Source organism: Trachurus trachurus, assembly GCF_905171665.1.
Source record: "Trachurus trachurus genome assembly, chromosome: 8".
Taxonomy (NCBI): Eukaryota; Metazoa; Chordata; class Actinopteri; order Carangiformes; family Carangidae; genus Trachurus; species Trachurus trachurus.
Genome location: NC_139905.1, coordinates 5,968,539 through 5,986,237, shown reverse-complemented (window position 1 = coordinate 5,986,237; position 17,699 = coordinate 5,968,539). Strand labels below are relative to the sequence as shown.

At 42.8% G+C, this 17,699-nt stretch overlaps 1 protein-coding gene across 1 annotated transcript; it reads right to left on the bottom strand.

Moving 5' to 3' along the window:
- Positions 1-13,669: 13,669 nt before the first annotated feature.
- Positions 13,670-17,307, bottom strand: 42sp43 (P43 5S RNA-binding protein; the record flags this gene model as incomplete). Its single annotated transcript, XM_083976964.1, has 9 exons — positions 13,670-13,960; positions 14,955-15,008; positions 15,145-15,374; positions 15,661-15,741; positions 15,958-16,031; positions 16,152-16,240; positions 16,364-16,460; positions 16,541-16,641; positions 17,182-17,307. 9 exons carry the CDS (start codon positions 17,305-17,307, stop codon positions 13,670-13,672), a joined length of 1,143 nt encoding a protein of 380 aa, XP_083833090.1.
- Positions 17,308-17,699: the final 392 nt, after the last annotated feature.

Below are 17,699 nucleotides of genomic sequence, written 5' to 3'. Positions count from 1 at the left end.
ATATTTAGTTAAAAATGTTCCTTTGATAAAATAAATGGCGTCTCTTACTCTGCCACATGCAGTCAGTTGTATTATTCATCTGCCACCACGCGTCTCTCAATCAAAATAAAAACAAAAGATGGAGTTCGCAGCAGCGCAGGGGATCATGGGAATTGTTGCACTTAGTTTCTCCCTGAGTCAATTGTTCAGGACGTTTTTATCGAGAGCCAAATTGGCAGAGGTCTCTTTTCTCCTCCTCTCCAAAACAAACAGACCCAGAGATTAAAACCTGCAAAAACACCGATTAAACTTTCATATCAAGAATCTGTGTTTGTCTCTGGGAGGAGCTGAAAGTGGAGCTTCTGTCTCAGATCTAGACGCTGATGACTAAAAGCCAACAGTATAAAAAAAGAATCAAAACATATAAAGTGAGAACAAATGCAGTTTAAAACCGGATAAGATGCCACATGAAGGGGACATGGTACGGTGGCCCAGAGGGCTCGAACACACTGTAAACTTATAAAGAAACAAACATGCTACAAATTCACTCTAACAACACTCAAGAAGTGACGAACCTGCAGGCACGCCACTTGTTATCCAACACTTTTAACTTCCAACAACACTTTCAACATGTGCTGCAAATTCAGTCCTGCACCATAACAGGATTGTTTCCAGGGAGACACTAAAAAGTGTTGCACCTGGGACCTGCTGTTCAACGTCCAGTTGAACTGCAGTCTCTAAAGGAGAATTCCGGCCATTTTTGACCCCTAAATCGTTTTCCTGATGGTCACCCAGTGACCAACGAACACTTTTTCCTTGATAAACGGTGGAGCAGTGCACTGGTAATGTCCAAAATATCTCTGACCGTTTATTTTTGTAAAGAAATCATCACAACAAGGAAAAAGTGTTTGTTTCTGTGGCGGAGAGAAAGCGCTCTGTGATGGGATAGTAATGTCTTTCCAGGATGTTTCAGAGTTCGGCTGTCTGAGGTGAGTGGTTACATGCAAAAACACAAAGTTTATACTGTTTATACTGTAACTATATGAGTTCAGTGGTGTCTCTAAGGATTCGAGTCATGTACCATAGATATTTTATTATTTTCTGAGTGTTTGTTGTGGTTGAAAGAATTGCCCCCATGGGTTAGCGTTGTAGCTAGCGCTAGCGCCGGGTAGCCATGGTGTAACTCAATTTTAGTCGCGTTTTTTGCTCCCCCCAACACTGGGTGACCATCAGGACAACGATTTAGGGGTCAAAATGGCCGGAATTCTCCTTTAAAGAGTCACAACTGGACGTTGAACAGCAGGTCCCAACCATGTGCAACACTTTTTAGTGTCCCCCTGGAAACAATCCTGTTGTGGTGCAGGACTGAATTTGCAGCACATGTTATCATTTTAGTATTGTTAGTATTGTTCTCCGAATTTGCAGCGTGTTTGTTCATTTGCATGTGTTTTCTGAAGGTGCAGCGCTCTGAGCCCTCAGGGCCACCGTAGTATGGACGACCAAAATGAGAATAAGTGCACATCCAACGATATAATGCTGCTGGCCTTATCGTTTATTCATTTAGCACAAACAAGCAATTATCTGGAGACTGATTGTTCAGAGCTGTGTTGTTTTGTTTAAAGGGATAGTTCAACATTTTGGCAAATTGGCCCATTGCCATAATCGCTATAGTCACAGTAGGTTTGTTACCTTTAATTGTCGGTGCAAGCTATTTTTAGAACAGCGGAGCAGAGCTGTGAGCTGCTCAGAGCTACGCTATGGAGGCTAAGGGAATTTCATGGTTTCCCTCATCAAACTCATCAAATACACAATCCAACAACTCCACAACGCTCTGGTGGACAAGTTGTGACCTGCACATTCACCACGCTATGAGATAATAACAGAACGTTACCAGACAGAGTTGTTTTAGAGGTAAATTCATGCAAAACCTCTAATGCACGTTGCCTTCAGGGGCAGTTTTTCAGCAAGCAGTCTCTGCATTTCCCTCTAAAACAACTCATAACGTTCTGTTATTATCTCATAGCGTGGTGAATGTGCAGTTCACAACTTGTCCACGAAAGGGAGGGAAACCAAGAAATTCCTTTAGCCTCCATAGCGTAGCTCTGAGCAATGGGCCAATTTGCCAAAAATGTTGAACTATCCCTTTAAATCCTGCAGGTGGCCAGAGAGAGAGACGGAGCAGAGGGACGGAGCAGAGGGACAGACAGGTGGAGGCCACAGAGGTCGATGACCAGGCAGGAGTCAGAGGTTATTAGTGATGAGATGATTGGAAGTGACTGACGGGCCGAGCAGGAAGAGGACGGACAGGAGTGGAGCTGTGGAGAAGAAGGAGACGCTGGTCTGACTGTGACTCAGCACCCAGTCAGTCAGTCAGTCAGTCAGTCAGTAACGACGCTGCTGACTCATCAGTCCTTCTCTACATCAGCGGGTTCAGGACGCCCGGCGCTCTGATCCTGATCACTGCTGATTACAGGTAGACGAACATGGACGCCACGCTCCTCTGAATCAGTGATTGCCCTACATCTGTGTAACACATACTCTCTAATTAATGTCAACTGTGGCTCTGCACACACACACGCACACACACACACACACACACACACACACACACACACACACACACACACACACACACACACACACACACATACACGCAGTATGTTATGTTCTATTAATGAAACATGAGCTTCATTCAGACCTCTCTCTCTTCCTTGTTGCTCCTGGAGTTTGTGCAGCCAGTGGCATCACTAGACTATATGAGCTGGAGCTGCTGCAGCACACACACACTCAGAAACACACACATGCACAGATTTATAGTGTCCAACTTGCAAAACGTGCAGCCCTTGGGCCAAAACCGGCCCGGCACAGGGTCCAATCCGGCCCCTCAGGATGAATTTGCCAAGTGTGAAAATATGAAATTGCACATCATTTTATCAAGAAATTTCAGGTTGTTCATAATATGTTTTGTAAAAGGATAGTTAATGTACTGTAAACATCTTAATAATGTACTAAAACAAAGGGAAAAATTCAAAGTTCTTTATGTTTATAGGTTATCATGCTATTATTTTACTAGTGTGGCCCAGTTTGAGATCAAATTGCGCTGTTTGTGGCCCCTGAACTAAAATGAGTTTGCCACCCCTGGTCTTAGTCATATACTGTATACTGTATACAGTGCATGTGACATTTAGATATGACAAATTGATCCCCACATTTCCTACTTGAATAATCAAGTTAAAGTTCCTTCACACTGGATTTGGAACAAGATGCCACAACTACAACAATATTAAAGGAATAAACTGACATTTCATTCAAATATAATTGACATATTTGCTTTGTTCTGCTTTTAAGGTGCAGTCTGCAAATGGGGGTAAACATCCAGAGGTAACAAAACCAGGCTAGCAAATGCCCCCTGTTTCCAACCTTTATGCTAAGCTAAGCTAAGCTAACTGTCCCCTTCTGGGGCAACCGCCATTCCGACATCCCACCAGTCCGACATAGGCCTCTAATTGTCTAAATGGCAACACTTAATTTTCTATCAAACGTCCCATCATTCCAACAATTTTTGCCTCCTATGGTCGGAATGACGGTATTTTTTTTCTTTTTTTTAACATCCTGCCTTTCCGACAATTCCTTTAATAGCGTATTTTTTTCCCCAAAAGATTTTGCACTGGTTGGGCTTAGGCAATGATGAAAGGAGTTGGTTAAGTCGGAATAGTAATATGTTGGAATGGTGGGATGTCGGAGTGGTGGGATGTCGGAATGACAGCATGTAACTGTCTCCTTTATTCCAACTCCTTCATATCATCAGTAAGTTAGTGAGTCGTTTGTCCTGCCGTTTTTTGGTTCCCACCTATAAGGCAGCAGTATTCTTAGAAGTGGAGCTAATTGCTGCCGACCCAGTTTTATGCACGTCACAATTAATCAACTCACTCCTGCAAGAACAGCGCACAAGAAGAAACAATCGATGAGCTCTCTTATCAAGTTTCAAGAACATGATGAAAGAAAGAAAGAAAAATGCTGCAGCCACATTTTCACAGCAGACGTGCAATTACTTTAACGTGTCTTTTATCCATCTATTTATTTATTTAATCATTATTTGTCCTTCAGCTCAGTTCCAACAGGTCGGTCCAAACTAGTTTTGACCCTGACCTCAGGCCCACATTGGACTCTGACTTTGATGCTAAATCTGACACAGAGCAATGCAAAACAGGAAAAAAAAAAAAAAGATCTGTTGATGTCATATTCACATCACACAAAACTGACACCTCTCATTATGGTTTCAATGAATCTGAATGTCACCAATATAAATATGTTTTTAATCCTTTTAGCAGCCGCGTGTGGAGACAGTGACATTTACGTAACATCTCCTGTCAGAAGTAAATCAAAAAATTAATTTATAAAGAGAATAAATCCAGCGTTCGAGTGTAGATGCAGCACACACACACACACACTGAGGCAGGTTGTTGTGTAAAGTTGTGTCACATATTTCAGAACCATTTCTGTATCTGAGCTCCTGCGTGTGTCTCCACAAAGGGAAGCAGATAATAACACGACAAAAGAGGAATTCACTTTGCTGCAGAAGAAATATTGGAAACTTAAAATGAATTCATCAACCCCCCCCCCCCCCCCCCAAATAAAGAAAGAAAAACCTGCGATAAGGTTTTTCTTCCATTCAACCACATCATTCTCACATGCACCACACAGTGTTTTGAGCTTAACTTCGCTTCATTTGATCCCTGCTGAATTAACTTTTGCAATTGCGATTACTCAATTTTCCCCCCAAAGCGATCAATAAAGACTCGTTCATGCAGAACTGCATTTAAAACAGGCCTCTCTTTCTCTCTCTATCGCCGTGGTAACCCCTCCTCCCTCTCCTCTCCCCCCCCTCGTGCTGCTGAGCTCATGTAAACTAATCATTCTGGATTACATGGCTGTTAATTGAACACCGGCCCACCCGCAGCTCCTGTGTGTGAGCTTCTTTACAGTGATTGAGCAGCAGGTTAAAATCAATCAAAAGCGGCTTTTTGCACACACATGCACACATTTACTCACATACACACACACACAATCTCCGGCACATGAAAAATGAATAAAACCATAACAGAGCAGCAGAGATACAGAGCACGTCGAGAGAGTCTGTTTAATCAACTTCTCACTAATTGGCAGTTGTGATGGATGATTGTAATGGACACAACTTTGGGTTCGGGTCATTTGAAGATGTTGTAAAACAAGCCTGCTGTCACTGTCACATTTCCTCCATGATTGCTCCCTCTTGCAGCATTTTTTAATTACCGTAGTACTGGTGGTGGTGCAGTTGGACAGGGGCGCTCATGGCAAAGCCGGTGTGTTTTTGATTGATGAGGCAGCAAACGTGGAGAATATGAGGAAACAACTAGGCATGGATGTTGTGCTGTTGTGGATGTCAACCAAAGGAAGTGTAATCAACCTGAAATTGTCATCTCTTGTAATCAAGTCTCATCTCAGGCTAAAAAGGGAAAAAAAGAAAAAAGAATCACATCTAATCTGATCAGAGTGACTGATAGTCTGCCAAGATAAATCGTGTCAGTGTCTCATTCTTACAGAGTCTTTTTGCATTCATGACGGCGTGTTATGCAAATCCCTGTCACAGTGAAGGAACAGTATAGGTTTTTCCTTAACCTGCACCATCAATCCAGTGTAGTCTGCCTGTGGACATGTGACTCACTTCGGTTCAGTTTGCCTTTCAGTCCGCTCACCATACCAAGACACACACACACACACACAGCCCCATTTGTTACACGAAAAGAGATAAACAACCACTGTCAGCGCCTCTGCCTGAGACACAGGAACACGCTCACCTTATTATACCCTCTTCATGGATTCATGTGTGCACAATTTTTCACGAGGAGGAAAAGGCAAAGGGGAGGATTACAAATCGCAGGCGCAGACAAAAGGGAAGCAGAAGGAAAATTTGCAAGTGAATATTTTGCCATGAGAACGAGCCCAGAGGAAGACAAAGAGAGGCAGCGAAGACAAACAGCAGAGACGAGGACGGGAGCTTTGATGTATGGTGGTGTGACATGATTTAATGATCGGGAAAAGATGATAAACAGCGTGCCGCTGATCGGAGGCCACCGAGGGACAGGGAGACAAAGATCTGTCTGTCATGCCAATAGTGGACAAAATAGTCTATTGAGCGTCGGCCCAGTCAGGGGGAAAAAAAGCAGTTTTTTAAAGGGATAATTCAATATTTTGGCAAATTGGCCCATTGCTATAATCCCTATGGTCATAGCAGTAGGTTTGTTACCTTTAATTGTCGGTGCAAGCTATTTTTAGAACGGCGGAGCAGAGCCGCGAGCTGCTCAGAGCTACGCTACGGAGCCTCATCAAACTCATCAAATACACAATCCAACAACTCCAAAACGCCCTGGTGGACAAGTTGTGACCTGCACATTCACCACGCTAGATAATAACAGAACGTTACCAGACAGAGTTGTTTTAGAGGGAAATTCATGCAAAACCGCTGATGCAGGTTCCCGTCGGGGGCAGTTTTTCGGCAAGCAGTCTCTGTATTTGCCTCAAAAACAACTCTGTCTGGTAACGTTGTGTTATTATCTCATAGCGTGGTGAATGTGCAGGTCACAACTTGTCCACCAGAGCGTTTTGGAGTTGTTGGATTGTGTATTTGATGAGTTTGATGAGGGAAACCAAGAAATTAGCCTCCGTAGCGTAGCTCTGAGCAGCTCCACCGTTCTAAAAATAGCTTGCACCGACAATTAAAGGTAACGAACCAACTGCTATGACTATAGGGATTATGGCAATGGGTCAATTTGCCAAAATGTTGAACTATCCCTTTAAAAACAAACAATTTCAATCTGCATCTTTCTGGGCGACTTTTCAGCGACCGAGCCGACGCTGCACTTGCTGCAGGTAACTGGGAACTGGGAACTGGGACTTCCTGTGTGTGAGAGCCGGGTTTATGACCCAGATGATTTTGTAGTGTGTGCAGCACAAACAAAACTCCACTTTGTGTGTCTCTATCACAGATTTTACAGCGGCGAGCAGGAGTCAGGCCCTTTCACGCTGTTCAAACATCCATGAATGGATAAACAGTCATTTACAGAGACAGCTACGAGATAGAAGAGGCAGTGAGATGATTGTTTGAGTGCTCTCATACGCTTTAAGTTCACACAGGTCAGTAGATGACGGCTGCAGGAAGTATAGGGTTAATTTCAAGGACTGTGAGGTCGTGCAGGAGCGGACGTCATTAGCTATAGAATAATATATGTGATATTTACCCGATTCATCTCACAGGTCAAATGAAACTGCTCCCGAGGTGTTTCATCTCTGTGTGGTAGTGAAGCCTCGGAGCTTCCTGCACAGACCCGACCTCATTTTGTGTCCGTGCAGCGTTCATGGCCCCCGGGGGGACGACAGGCAGTGGCCCGGTCACTTGTTCCAGCACTTTGATCCAGACCAAAATATCTCCAGTGAGTTGCCACGCTGACAGCCACGTCCCCCGAGAGGACGAGGGCCACTGACTCTGCTGACTTTCCCCTCTGACTTGTAGCTTTCCAAACAAAAACTGTTTGTGGCTCAGATTCTCTTCAGGATAAATTATAGGCTGCTCTCAATGTTAGTGATCCTGCATTGGTTAAAAAATAATACTTAATTTTATGAAAGAGCTAATGACACTCCATCAAACTGAGCTGTACTTAGACAATGCTTATGTGCTAATATGTTAAACTAAGGTCAAATCCAAGATGGCCGCCATTTCTGGCCAAGGAAACATATAGCCTAGGCCTATAGCTACAAATTTTAGCACACAATTTTACCCACAATCCAGATTTCAATAATTTTATAATTCACTCTTCAGTGTTGAACTCTGATGATTTTATTTATGCAGTTTCTATGACGACAGTCTATGTTTATGGAAAGCTAACCCTCTATAGTAATTTGCTACCATTTTTATGAGAAATATTTTTGCTGAAATTCAATTTCATTTTCCAGAATGTATTGAATTTATGCTTTTACATTGGTAAAATGTATCTTTGACACCTTTCATGTGACAAAAAGTGCATTTTTGCCCCAAAATATTAACATTTCTTTGCCAGAAATGGCGGCCATCTTGGAATTTTAAGTGGCAAAGGAGTTTTATCCAAACAGTAAAGAATGATTGGAGCCAAGTTGAGCATTTGTATCCACAAGTGAAATATTTCCCTTAAGTATGATCACAAACTGCAGCTGGTAATAGCCTAACTAATGTTCATGTGTCCTTGTGTACCAGACACAAACTTTTCAAGGTGAAGCCTCAAAACAATCCACTAAAGTTGCAGTTTTTCCTTGAATCCGACCTCGTCACTGTGGAGAAACGTTGAGACCACTGCTCGGCCGTGCTTGTTTATTTTTGGCACGAGACTCATTTTAACCTCCTCACGTGGATTTTAAACCAGCAGAGTGAAGCAGTGTGAAGCAGCAGTGCTGGTGCAGGCATGAGGAGTGTTTACAGACGGCTCCATATCTCCTGTTTATTCCGTTAATCCTATCAGTTTAGCAGGCATGCAGTTGTGTTACAGCTATGAATCGCTCTCTTCAAACAGGGCCATGGGAAATGGGAGAAAAAAGGGGAGGGGAGAAGACGTTTTGGGTCATCTATTCTGGAGGAAGCAGGCTAAATCAGGGTATGACGACTGTATGGTTAACCTACTTCAATTTATCTCCTTGTGTTGCAGGATTTTCTGAGGCAATATTTTTTGTGACTCCCTGGTTTTTCCTCCTCTTGGATGCTCTGTGAATGAGACTGGAGAACAAGAAATGTGGGATACGGTTCAAATGAGGAAAAAAAATTGCCAAAAAGAACAAGGTTTTTATTGATGGAGGGGTCGACCAACACTGGGAAAGTACCTCCCATGTTAACCCAGATGCAAGCAGAGTGAGATAAGCTACAGATATGTTGTATTTAATGTAGAAATCCAATGCTTCCTGCAGTCTAACAGGTGTTATTTGTGTATTTTGAAAGGATGCACTCATGGCATCCAGCTATAGAGTCTGAATGCAGTTACTTTCAGTCGCTTGTACACATATTGTTGGACACAAACATCCTGTAATAAAGCTGCAGAAACACAGTGTCCAGTAATATTATTACTATTTGTTGTGTTAGCGTTAAAAGCAGAAGGTGCCGTCATTCACTGTAGTTACATGTGAATCATGCTGCTGCTGCTGCTGCTGCTGCTGCTGTTGGAGCAGCCACTCAGCGAGCGCTCGTTCCTGTAGGTCACAACAATTTTTAATCCAGAAACTGTCGTCATGATTCACAGCAGGAACAAGATGATTCAGACGTTTTATTGCTGTACTTTTTTTGTTTTATTTTTATTTTTTATTTTTTTGCCCTTGAGTGGGCAAAGTAAAGTCAGGGAAATAACTACAGCACCACCTGTAATCAAAGCTGCAGAGGTAAGACTTATGTAAAGGTTTTTTGTTTTTTTCTCCTTCTTCTTTTCATCCTGAGTCACAGTGAGTGTGGACGAGTGTCCCGTTTCCACAGTGGAGTGATTCATCAGAGTGAGTGAATCACTTGACTTTTTACTTTACTTGGAGGCGTTGACGGCTGGGAAAAAAAAGAAACAACACTTTTTATATTAAATTGTCTTTAATCAGGTTTTTATGTGATTTTAGGAACAAAAACTGCTTCTGGACGGAGAATTAAGGAACAAACAAGAGATGAAACCTCTGATGTTTGGATTCAGAGTTAAAATGTTAAGTACTGAGGAGGACAAAGAAGACTTTAAATAAAAATCTTCTCCTCATACACTCAACTGTTATAAACTAGAGTTTTCATTTATTTTTATTGTTCATCCTCAGTTTGATCTCATCTTGCAGGACTTAATGATTGCATGTGTTTTGACAACACAGCTGCAGTTCATCAGTTCTTTACATTTACATTCTTGCATTTTCATTTCAAACATTTACACTACTCACAAAAAGTTAGGGATATTTGGCTTTCGGGTGAAATTTATGGAAAATGTGAAGAGTTCACGCTACAGTGATATTATATCATGAAAGTAGAGCATTTCAGTAGAAGCATGCACTGGTTATTTCCTCATCTCAAACAACTTATTGAAACAAAAGCCAACAACAGTGGTGGGTAGCTACACCACAACAAAAAATGTCTCAATAACTTGTCATGTGCATGGACTTCCTGTCTGCTGAGACGTCCCACTCTTCTTGAAGGACAACCAAAGGTCATTGAGGTCCTGGGTTACAGAGTTACCAGCCTCTACACGGCTGATTGATTGAATAATTGATCAAGTGTTAGGTGTCGTCTCATGATGTCAAAATGTGAACAGCATGATGAGGACGACTGTTTATTGGTTGATTCATGGATCAAACACCTGTTGTGAATTTTGCTGTTAAGCTCCTTGTCAGAGAACAGCAACTTGTGCTGAAACATTGAACAGTTGGACATGTGCATTCAAAACTTTAGAGAAGGTCACATTAAGTTCACCTGTAAAGGTTAGAATGCATTTTAGCTTCACCCTGAAATTTCCCCTGAAAGCCGAATATCCCTAACGTTTTGTGAGTAGTGTATTCTTTAAAACCTTTAAAGTTGATCCTGGCTGCTGCATTCTCCTCATCTTCATTTATCCTGCGCAGCTAAAACATTGGTTGTTGTTTTTTTCTACAGTTTCTTGTACTTTTATATCAAATGTTCAATTTTAAAACCTCCAGTTGTTGCTGCATGCAGAAGTGTGAAGCTAAACAACTTAATTGGAATAGATTGATTTAATTCATCTTTATATATTTTGCTCTTGTGTAACCTACAAAATACCAACAACCGTACTGCTTATTGGAATCAGTATCATGTATACTGGAATCATGTTTTCATCTGTCCATGAGCATCAATCCTGTCAGTAATTGACGGTGCAGCTGGTTTCAGTCCCAGAGGCCCCTCAGACACCAGGCAGGTGTCTGAGGGGCCCTGGGAGACTTTGTGGCCCCGGTGCAAAACAATTATGAACTCTGAGGAACATCTAGTCATTAGATCCACACCTGCTGAACAATACCTGAGAAAACGAGAAACACAATCAGGATTTCATAAAAACCTTGTTTACTCCTCGTCTCCACAGCAACAACAGGACTGGATGGATTCCTGCAGGCGAGGAGCGTGTTGACTTTGAAAAAGCCTCACCACCACGAGACGTCCTGTACAATATCTCCATGTTAAGAGGCACTCAGCGTCTGATTGATGCTTTTATCTCCGCCGTGGTGTAAAATGACATTTCACAAAGAAAACGAGATACATACGCAGTAAAACCACAGACTCAGAGATAATTACAGATGCAGCCGCGTGTGTGTGAGGCCGAGCTCGGCCCCTGCAGCCTGGACTGAGCCTGCAGGTCAGCTGTTGTAGGTTAATGTATATGGGACCTAATGGAGGAGGGGGGTGCAGCAGTGATGGAGGAGGAGGTGGGGGGAGGAGGGGGAGGAGGAGGTGGGGGGAGGCAGAGGAGCCCGAGGCTGCAGAGCCGAGAGGAGGATGACCTTTGGGCAGAGGAAAGAAACAGCGAGCAGTGCAGACGGCATCCAAAACTCAAAGTGACAGGCTCCGAAACCGACTCTGCTCTGCTCCACTGGACCGGGAAGACAGAAGACATTGTTTAACACGAACAGGAACTGTTCAACAGAGCTGAAGGAGAAGAAAAATGACATTCAGAAAAAACCTCTTAATTTGATATTATAATCAATATTCTACATGATCATGATTTAAATTCCAATAATAAGACATTTCAGCTACAACAAACCTGCCCACGTCTACTCAGTTTTAAAGGCAAAGTCATTTTAAAGTTGTGACATTTCTAAGTTATTAGAAAAATAAAAAACAAAAGCAGTTTATTTGAAATGTTCCTTTTACCTTGTGTCTAAAATATTTCCCACCAATTCTCTATTCACCTTCACTTTTTCTGTGAATTTCTTCCACCACATGCTGAGTTTCCATTATAAATAAAGACAGATTTTTGTTCATTTTCTTGTTTTGGTATCGATGCCTCCAACAAAAAACACTGTCACCTTGGAGTTCTGGTAAATTAATGTTGCATTAGCTCCAGTTTTATCTTTGTTTCAGTTGTGTAGAAGCTAATTAACATGAATATATGAACACTGTCTCCGACGATATTTTATTGTTAGATAAGTGGAACAAGGCTCTTCCCACTTAACTAACACCCTCAATCACCAGTGAAGTGCTTTGGTCCTTGGGTCATTTGCAATATTGCCCAGTCATATGGTCAGTGGCTGTAGAAGACAAAAGACATTAATAAACTAGAACTAGTTCAAAACAGAGCTGGCAGATTGGCCCTTAATTCTGCACATGCACAAATATCATGCACACTAGACTATATAGCTGAAGCAAAACTCAGATGTAGCCTGTTATAGGTAGTAACCACAAGTGACAGACATGATCAGTGCTCTAGGAATGCCAGCTCAGGTATTTTAATACCTCATATACCGAGAACAAACTTCCTCAAACACAGTTATCTACCTTCTCATATATCGCAGACACACAAAACATATTGTCATTTAAAAAATGCTTCAAGGAACATCTTGTGCCACCGATCATGTGATGGAACAATATGTGCCATTCTTACTTTTTTAGAGTAGATACAGGATTTATATTGGTGCTCCGATACCTTGCAGGTTGTAAGTGAAGTGTACTGTATAATGTGTGCTTGCAAACCAGCAGCTTTATTGCAACAATACTGTGTAATCTAATTTGTGTGTTTTCCATTTTTATGTGCAAGAACATAGTCTTCAAGGTATCAACTAGGGATCTATATCAAACAATTGTACTGCCTGAGTGTAATAATCCATTAGTTTAATCCTCCAGTGAGAGAGAAGTCAGTGCTGGTTTCACATTTCTCAGCAGAAACCCACTATTAAGAACCATTAAAAGGAGAGAACAGGTGAAGGTGAATTGGAAATGAAAATATTTTCAGCTCTACTGTTCGACTGTGGCCACGTCACTTCTCCACCCCGTCATTCTTCTCAGTTACAGGTTCAGAATCAACCACATCTTAAAGATCCGACAGCCGAGACTTCGACTTCGCTCAAAGTCTCGTCCACCCCCAAAGTGCCGAGCTCTGTGACTCAGCTCTTACTCACTGCTGCTCAGGCCTTTGTTCATATTTAATGAGCTCCAACATGTTCAGCAAATGTCAACCTGACGTGTGAGGCCGAAGCCGGAGAGAAGGATCGATGGTGGAGGAGAGGAGAGCAGAGCAGCTGCTGGAGACAGAGCGGCGACAATGAGAAGCTTTTTTTTTCTATTCAAATTAAATGCGACTGAACAAAAAAAAAGGAGGAGAAATCTCTCCATTCCCTTCCTCTCCAGCAGCAGCTGCCGCCGACAGGCCGCCGGCCGCTCAACACTCAGGCTGAAAGACAACAATGACACCGACAACACTTTCAAACATGTAACTGAGTTTTATTGGGTCAACACACGTCATGTTACAAACACTTCACTCAAGACCTGTCCAGTCTGGTCTATGAAATCCTTTAAAGTGCAACAACCTCAACATTTAAAGCTCCTTTCAAATTAAAATACTTTGTAATGTATAACAGCTACATTAAATAACTAAAAACAAAAAAGACCCAAATTTCAAATTCCTCAAAAATTAAAGTTTAAACTGTTTTTTTTTTCTTCTTCTCTTTCTTACATTTAAGCTTTCACAGGTGCGACCACGGGTGCGACCACCACAGGTGGGACGTCCGGTTTCTCCTGCGGCGGACGAACCTGCTTGATGCTGAACAGGTTTTTCAGGTTGACCTCGGGGTCGACGTAGTGCGGGATCTTGCGTTCGTTGAAGAGGCCCGCCAGGTTCGTCTCCACTTTGGCTCGTCTGGAGATCCGCATGCGCGTGGAGAAGAGGTTGTTGAGGTTCTCCTCCACCAGCGGCAGGTGGTGTCCGTTCAGACGCTTCTGCCACGACTTCTTAGGCCGCTGACGATTCTTGTCAGGGAGACACGGAAATGAAGAATTAGAGATGGAAAGTTTAAGGACAACGCATGTTTTTTTGCAGTTTGATATCATACCAGCTGTGTAGTCACATTAAAGGGATAGTAGCATTTAGCCAGGAGACTATTGATTATAGATTTCCCTTCAAACCTGTCGCCTCCCTTGAGCTTTTGAGAACTGAGAGTTGGGTTTTACATGATTTAAAGTCCTGTTATGTCAGATTTAAAGGGATAGTAGCATTTTTTTAAAGTGGGGTTGTATGATCTACAAATAGCCCCTAATAATATAAGTACTTTAAAGACTCTCTGCACTCCTCCCATTAGCAACGCCAGCCCATAGCCCTGCCCAGAGATTTACAACACAGTGTTGTGAACAGACCCAAAGAAACGGCCTATTTTCACGGCCTAAAAGAGGTTTTACCTGAAAAAAAATACACAGCTCCATTGTTTGCTATAATATAATTTTTTCAAGCCCTTCAAAGTGCAGGAAAATCGCAGTTTTTATTTGGACCTAACCAACTCACGTATCCCTCCGGCCAGGGTTAGCACCCGCTGATCAGCAGTTGGTTAGGTCCAAATAAAAACTGTGTTTTTCCTGCACTTTGATTTAATATAAAAAATTATATTATAGCAAACAATGGAATTTTTTTTTCCAGGTAAAACCTCTTTTAGGCTGCGAAAATAGGCCGTTTCTTTGGGTCTGTTCACAACACTGTAGCTATGTTGTAAATCTCTGGGCAGGGCTATGGGCTGGCTTTGCTAACGGGAGGAGTGCAGAGAGTCTTCTACTGCAATTAAAGTACTTAGGGGCTATTTGTAGATCATACAACCCCACTTATAAAAAAATGCTACTATCCCTTTAAATCTGACATAACAGGACTTTAAATCATGTAAAACCCAACTCTCAGGTCTCAAAAGCTCAAGGGAGGCGACAGGTTTGAAGGGAAATCTATAATCAATAGTCTCCTGGCTGTACTGACGTCACTTACCTTCAGAGCTGTGGCATTTGGGTCGTGGCGCAGCAGGTGTCTGTTCATACTCTCCTGTGGAGCAAACAGTCATAATGTTAAACACACACACACACACACAGAGGACTGAAACTCAAACAGAAATGTCACAGTGTTTCTGCAGTACATGCATCAACATTCATTCATTCATTCATAAAAGCCGTTTTCTCACCCTCATGGCGAACGTGCGTGGGCAGTCCGGGAACGAGCACTTGTACTTGAGGAGATCGAGGTGCACCTTGCGGATGTGGTGCTGCAGGTTGAAGGTGGTGGAGAAGTAGGCCTGGCAGTCGTCCCGGGGACAGACCAGCACCGGTTTGTGGGAGGCGTGGATCCGCTTGTGTCTCCGCAGGGCGTCGGCTTTCTTGAACTCCTTCTTGCACACCTGGCACGCAATGGTGGCTGCAACACAACACAACACATCAGGAAAAAAGCAGATGGCGTAAAAAAAAAAGTGTTTCCAAAGTGGCCAGGAGGCATTTTAAGACCCTCTGCAAAAGGGAAGATGGGAAATTTTATGTGCATGGTTATAAAATCTACTTATATTGAAATCTTATTGCCCATACTCATCTTTAAATTGCATCATCAAGTCATAAACCAACATTGGCTAATGGTTTGGCACCTGTCTCTATAGTTTCTAGCCAGCTAATGCTCGATGTGGAGAGGTTTTGGCATGAGAACCCTTTACCTGGGTGCTTGGTCCTGTGTTTCTGGAGTTTCCCCCAGGTGTGTTCAAGCACCTGGCAGTCGGCGCTTGGGCAGGGGTAACCTGCAAGGAGCAAAAAGACAAAACAAAAACAACAAGACCACTGAGTGCAGCAGGAAACACAAAGCTCCTGAGGAGGAACGAGGCAGCGAGCGAGGGTGATGAATTATCTTCAGTGTCAGAAAAGGTCACATGCAAATGCAGCTGCAGCTTCGGTTCGATGAAGGGATTTTTACAGGGGAAGGAGGAAGATGAAAGGAAAGGCTGAAATTCACCCACCTGCATGTTTCTTCTCGTGGACTTTGCGCTGCCTGTGGGAGCGGAACTTGGCCTTGCATCCAACCTTTGAACACCTGGGTGCAGAAAGGTAGAAAACAAAAAACAGATGCATGAGGAAAGGGTGCAATGTGCAATGATTTCCCCACTAGGCCATGTTGTCATTGAGGCTAAACACTGCTGCATTACAGACGTACTTGAACTGAGCATCCCCTCCATGGCTCATTAAGTGCATCTTAAACTGTCTGCGCTTCTTGAAGGTCAAGGAGCATTTTCGGTTGTTACACTGTGGGAGAGAGGCAAATGGGGGAGAAAAAAACATATCAAGGGGTTCAAGAAGATACTGAATATAAAGCGTTTCATTGGCGCCATCTCGTGGCCAGATGTGAGCATCAGCATCTCCACACACCTTGAAGACCTTGTCCTGCGGCCCGTGGCAGTAATGCATGTGTCTGCTCAGCTTTATGGAGTCGTAGAAACGTCTGGTGCAGGTCGCGACCTTGCATCTGCAGGTAAAACAAACAAACAAAGTTAAAATGAGGCGCGTAGGCTACCTGAGAGAAGCGACCTACCGGCTGGGACTCACTTGTACTTGAGGAGGCCTTTGTGCTGCAGCAAGTGGCGGTCCAGGTGCGACTTCCTGGAGAAACTACGACTACAGCCCTCCACGGTGCAGCGGCACGGACGCTGCAGAAAGTAAGCAACAGGAATCCAAGACAGTTGACTGTAATTAAACACGTGCATTCAGTAGCCTACACTGCAAAAACTAAAAATCTTTCCAAGAATATTTGTCTTATTTCTTGTCAAAATGTCAAATTTCAAATTTTAATTTTAGTCAAAACTAATCTCTTTCCACTTAAAATAAGACTCATCACCCAAAATTAACTTGTTTTTAGATCATTTTCATTTGTTTCAAACTTATTTTTACTTGAAATAAGTACAAAAATCTGCCAGTGAAAGTTTTTTGTGCTTGTAATAAGGAAGAAAAACTTAATCCACTATCAGATTTTTCTACTTATTTCAAGTGAAAATAGGCTTGAAAGAAGTCAATTTAAAAAAAAGTATCTAAAAACAAGCTACTTTTTATGTGATGAGTCTTATTTTAGGTATAATCAGATTTGTTTTGACTAAAAATGACATTTTGACTAGAAATAAGACAAATACTCTTGGTTATATTTAGAGTTTTTGCAGTGTAGGCTGCTGTGTGGGTATGAAGTGTGTCCTCACCGCCCCGGTGTGCACCGTCTCGTGGTCCTTCAGCTTCCACTGCCGGGTGAACGGGACTCCGCAGCCGGGGTGCATGCAGAAGATGACCGGCCGAGGGGCAGGCTTCCCGCTGCGCACACCGTTCATCTCGTCTTCTTTTCTTCTTCTTCCTCTTCGGATCCTGTGAACACTGCAGGTGAGTGTGTGGTGAGGTGCAGCCTCGTGGAGAGGCCGCCGCGTTTGTCAGCGCTTCTTATAACCTACTGACGGAGCCTGATGGGTTAATGAGCCGCAGCTGGGTCACTGATCACTGATCAACACGGAGCAGCTGGAGAACAGGTGAGTCCACACCAGACACCTGATTCAGTTACTGTAGTCCTTCTTCCACCTTTACATTCATCATACATTCATTCAATCTTTTTTTAGGAAAAGTAACAACAAAAAAGGAGCAAAACATAAACTCTAAAAAATGTCTAGTTTTCCTTTTTTTCCTCTGCAACATGGAAAAACTTGCAGAATAATTTAAAACTCCTTGTATT